Source organism: Bison bison, unplaced genomic scaffold (genome assembly GCF_000754665.1).
Source record: "Bison bison bison isolate TAMUID 2011002044 unplaced genomic scaffold, Bison_UMD1.0 scf7180017846340, whole genome shotgun sequence".
Lineage (NCBI taxonomy): Eukaryota > Metazoa > Chordata > Mammalia > Artiodactyla > Bovidae > Bison > Bison bison.
In genome coordinates, this window is record NW_011476913.1 from 80,232 (window position 1) to 85,546 (window position 5,315).

The 5,315-nt window shown below is 51.1% G+C and overlaps 1 protein-coding gene across 1 annotated transcript in view; it reads right to left on the reverse strand.

Moving 5' to 3' along the window:
• Nucleotides 1-4,802: 4,802 nt before the first annotated feature.
• LOC104988129 (F-box only protein 42) overlaps nucleotides 4,803-5,315 on the reverse strand; it is a 9,058-nt gene continuing 8,545 nt past the window's right edge. Inside the window, exon 7 of the mRNA XM_010839349.1 lies at nucleotides 4,803-5,315. This exon is cut by the window's right edge and continues 7 nt beyond it. Within this exon, the coding sequence (XP_010837651.1) occupies nucleotides 5,074-5,315 (242 nt within the window). The 3' untranslated portion in view covers nucleotides 4,803-5,073.

Here is a 5,315-nt window from a genome sequence, read left to right on the forward strand (position 1 = left end):
CGGGGCCCCCCCCCCCCGCCATTACGGCGGCCCTTGGCCCGGGTGGACTGCGTTAGGAAGCTGGCGGGAAGCCTTATGGGACTGACCTGCCCTGAAAGCCAGGTCTTCCCCAGGACCACCAATCACCACAGGCTCCCTACCCACCAAACATCACCTCCTCTACATCCCCTAGTCTGAGTACCCAGGCAATGCTAGAAACCCTCCAGTGATGCCACACTGGTTCCAGGCTTACACAGAGCTCTCACTGCGTGAAGTGCTTCCCAATGACCCTTCTCTAGAGCTTCTACCTACTGACCCTGTTGAGCCCACAAGGAGCTATAAGGAGCCACAGCCTTAAGGAGCAAGTCTGCCCTTCCGTAAGGGCAAGTGTGGAAGTATCCAGAACAACCATTCTACTGCTTGCCACCTGCAGATCAGTGACCTGAGACCCTTCCATACACCGTGGTCTAGTCTGCCAGCTGCCTCGAAGTACGGAAAACAGAAGAGACAGCATCAGACAGCATGCTGTTACACGTGGAAAAGTTTCATCCTACAGCTTGGGAAACACACATGGGCACGCAGGATGAGAGCTGCAGGCTCACAGCACCTTAATCTGAGACGAGGCTGATCCTCAGTCTGAGCTGCATGAAAGAACGACGGCGCTAACCCAGGAGTGTAAGAAGCAACCGGCAGATGAAGAATAAGGTCCAGAGGGAGGCGAACTGCCGAGACCGTTCTGACCCGACTGATGGCAGCAGCTGTCACGTTCTGCTCGAGGCAAAAAGCCTCAGAGGTTCTCATGGGGACAGGTTATGAGATGACTCAGACAGCGGTGGGCGCGCATAACCCTTAGTCAGGAGCGTGATCCTAACAATTTACACACGCGGCCAGCACTTTCCTTCAAGATCACATCTTTTCTTCAAGGGCTAATTATAAACAAGAGCCACCAATTATTAAGGGCCAGTCCAGCACTGGGCTAGTGCTTTTCATATTCAACTTCCAATTAATCCTCATGATCCTATAAAAATAGAAACAACTAGGTTTATAAATGAGAAAACTGGTATCCAAGGTTGAGAGGAAATAGGGGATGGCAGGATGGGCCATCACGGGCTTCAGGCCCGTGCCTCCAACCCCCATCTACTGTTTCAAGAGCCCAAGGCCCTTCATCTTTGCTGAGGCGGCCAGCGATGGCGCAGATGTCGCCCAGGTCCCTGGGTGTGCTCTCCAGGCTCGTCACCTCTCTGGGGCCCCACTGCAGGGTGGCGCTGAGCGTGTGAAACTGCGTCCTTCAAGCACGCTGCAGAGCGCTGCTCCATCATTACATGATGGCTTTGGGGGCGGGCCACCCTCCTGGAGGAAGAGTATCTTTCCCACTACTTTGCTTCCAACTCCAGTCTCCAACTGCTTTTCATCATGGCTTGCTTTCTTTTTTATACTAATGAAACAGTTTAGACAATTCGGTCCATTTTGTTTTATTTGTTAAATCGCTAAAAAGTCATCGGGGGAAAACATTAACAAAAAATAAAATCGACGAGATTTAAATATCAATGAAATCAAATCCATTTTTCATTCCTACACTGTTATGTGCCTACAGTGATCATCTCAGCATAAGCCACCCAGGACCCCTGAGTCGCGTGGGAAACGTCACTCAGCACCAGCTTCATCAGGGCACAGCACGCGTGCGCTGATGGGAACCCTGGTTGTGGGAGGGGAGAGAGCGAGCGGACAGCACAGCGGCGCCAGCGCCTAAGGGGCGCTTTCCTCTGACAACGAACACGGTGGAGGGAGCCACCGCTTACTGGTGACCGTGCAGAACATGCCTTCTGCAGCTCATGGGGAGGCTGCCTGGGGTGCGGGCCTGCAAGTCCGGCTGCCTTGCCCCTGGGTGTGTTCAGATCCCCCCCCCACTGACGTGTGCGCTGGTAAGAGACCACAGATAATGCAAAGCAGAGCATGTCACCATGCCAGGACCACCACAAGGACGAGGACAGACAAACCAACCAACCAACCAGGAACGTCACTCTGAAGGAGAAGGAAAGAAGCGATGCAGAAGGAAACCCAGAAAGATCAAGTGAAATGGAAGGAAAGCATCCCCTTGTTCTCCATTAGTTGGAGGCTTTCTGTCCTCTGAAGCCCAGACTTAAGAGTTGCTTTTCTTCCTTCTTCCTCTTCTTCTTTTCAAGAGTTTCAGCATGGTTCCTAGGGTAGTTCGTGGTTTCAGCTCTTGATATTAAACTCAAGCGTTAAAACCAAATCAATCTGTAGAGGGCTGGGAGGAAAGGAAACCCAGGATTGCTTTACAACTGAAAGTTAAGCTTGTTCTGACATCAAATTTGTGCTCCCAAAAGAGTGGGGTGGGTGCAGTGGGGAGGGGGTGGTTTTTGGAACCCACCACCAAAACACAGAAGCAGGGCAGAAGTATGAGCAAAAATGTGAGCCCTCTCTGCTGCGCAGTCTGCAAAATGAGCAAACAGGGAGCTCTGTTCAGAAGGAAAGGAAGAGACTAAACCTCTCACGAAGTCAGCGTGGTGGCCGGTGACGTCAACGTGACGGTGGGGGGCTGCCAAGGCACACTTGCAGGAACCGAAGGGGTTAAAGCTTCAAGTAGAGACAAAATGTACCTTAAATACTTAAATACTGATAAATATTTACTTTAGGTGCTCCTGAGGGTTTAAAAAAATATTCCGTCTCAGTTTCCTCAGTGAATCTTAAGACAAAATTGGCATCGTGTCAAAAGCGGAGCGGTGGTTCAGCCGGATCTGACTGAAGCGTCCGCGGCAGCGCGGAAACGGCCCCCTCAGCTGGGACGCCCGGAGCCCCCCCGCACCCAGGAGGCGGCCACCTGGGCTGTGCCGCCTCGCTCTCCCCGGACGCACGCCCACAGTGCCCAAGAGCCAGCGGGACCAACGCCGCGGGGGCGGCAGAGGCAGAGCTTTCTTAAAGGAGTTGTAAGCAGTCTGGTTCCGAGCGGTGTGGGTGATCCTGGGATGCCACGCAGTTCCAAGGAGCCAGGCTCCTTTCTACGAGGATCATCAGCTCTGCTGCCTGCCTACTTGGGGACGGTGGAAGGAATCAACAGGTTAACAGCGGCTTAGGAAGGCCCTGGGACAGAGGGAAAGATCACCAAGTTGAGACTCAGAACTTTCAGGCTTCCAAATACTTTATATTTAAGTAGGAACTCAGTGAGTTTGGAGGCACTGTCCATGCACAGATGCAGTGTCATAAACAAGGTTCAGCAGCAGCAGCAACGCTGAAATTGCTAATCTTCTAGGCTAGCCTTCTCTTGTGAATAAGGAACCCCGCACGATCTAATGGTCTTTGCCAAAGAAGGCCTGGCAACAGGCCCAGGGTAGAGAGTCTGGGAAGCTAAGTGCTGAGCTGTGAGCAGCTGGACACCATGGTCAGCAGGCGCATGGCAGTTTCCTCACCCTAGGGAGCACGCAGAGGCACCCCTCCCCGTGAGCTGGCCCTTTCCCGGGCTTGGCACCAAGGGCGCTTTCCCACCAAGACCACATTGTAAAAGCTAAAGGCTAGGGGAAAGGATTTAACATGATGTAACAGGAGAAAGCACACTTATCAGACAGGCTGCTGAGAGCTGGCTTGGCGCCAGGACCCAGGGCCAGCTGCAGCACGCTTCGGCTTGGGAAAGGCCGACAAGAAATTGGGGAGAGCGGGGCTGAGAAACGAATTCAAAGCCTGCAGGCAAAATAACCCTCTTCTCCTGATGAGAAACCTCCAGAATGATGCATGTTTCTCCAGGTCATGGTTTAGAGACTGGCAACCCCCCGCCCCCCACCCCACCAGCACTGCTCTGGTTGGAAATGTTATCTCAGAAATGACATGAAAGTGAAAACCCAAGCCTTGTTTGGGCGACAGGTGAGCAAGACAAAGAAAGAGCTGCCCCGAGGTCAGCCATGCTTCAGAGAACCCAAGCACCAGTCCACAGCCAGGCAGAAGAATGCATGCCACAAGCAAGGGCGAAAACCCTTCTAGAAGGAACTGCTCTTCCAAGATCAAGTCTATAAACATGGATGGGTGTGTCCAATGTGCTTTGGAAATAAAAAGAAGCCCACAGTACTTTCTGACACATCAAGGATTTCTCATGATATTGGTATCTCACAACTCCCTGCTGGTCCCCTAGTGACTAGAGAAAAAGGGTTCCAGAAATATTTCTAAGAGATTTCTCTGGACACCCAAACCTAGTAAAAGAAAGTGACAAAGGTTTTAGGGCTTAAAAAATTTCACATATCAAAGAAAAAGAGGGTGGGGGAGGGAGGAGGGGAGAACAGCAGCTGTAAACAGAAAAGGCGGCCTCTGAGCGCCAGGTTTTAAGGGGAAGAAAAAGAGAACAAATACAGATTTTGGAAACTGCGATGAAATATGACTATTAGAAAACTCCACAATCAGACCCCAGAGTGTTCTCTAAGACATGGAGGGAGCAGCAAACAGGCGCTGCTGCGTGAACGCTGTTTCACGATGACCCTGGCGCACGTGCAGCGGATCCCACTGGGGAATTTCCTCAGTCCCAACGGGCAGAAGAGGGCTGGGCAGAGGGCATCACTGCAGAGAGCAGCGGTCACAGGTCCTCTGCGGGCGGACAGCAGACTGCTACACGTCACTGTACCTGCCAGCACCGACAGCCTGTGATCGGAAACCTCTGCTTGTACATTTTATGCATGCCCTTTCTTTATCTAACTCTGAGAAGGCCAAATAAGATTTACAGGTGGCTCTTCAGTTTCTGTAGGAAGGTTCTGGTATTAATCTGTTCCCTAAATTCTTGGTCTAGTTACCAGTAAAGTAGAAAAAGGAGGCAGAGCCTCTGCTAAAACACAGCAACAATTTTATCTGAACCAGGATGGAGCTCTCTCCCTCTTTGTGAACAGAGTTGGCTATATAATATTTCTTTATAGATTTATATAATTTTTTTTTCTTAATGGAGATCTGATCCCAGCCTGGAGTGAGTGAGGCTGGGAACTGGGGTTTGGTTTATGAGAGTAATTTTGTCCTTTGTTTCCTCAGTTCTCAGTCCAAATGCTTGCACGCTGGAAAATTCCAAATTAAAAGCCACAGAAAGGGGAAAGGTTTTAGAACATATTATCTCTTTGCTCGCACAAAGTACAAGGCGTTTGTTTTTGGATAGTACTTCACATTCTGTTTCTTGTCCATGAGTCCTCCAAATATGATGAGCTCGCCCCTGCCTCGTACCACGGTGTGCAGGCTGGTCTCGGGAGGTCCAACCACAGAACTACTATTAAACACTTTCCACTTGACGCGCCCCTTCTCCTTGGTGTCCTTGATGTCCAGCACGTACATCTGCATGGGCTTGCAGTTCATGC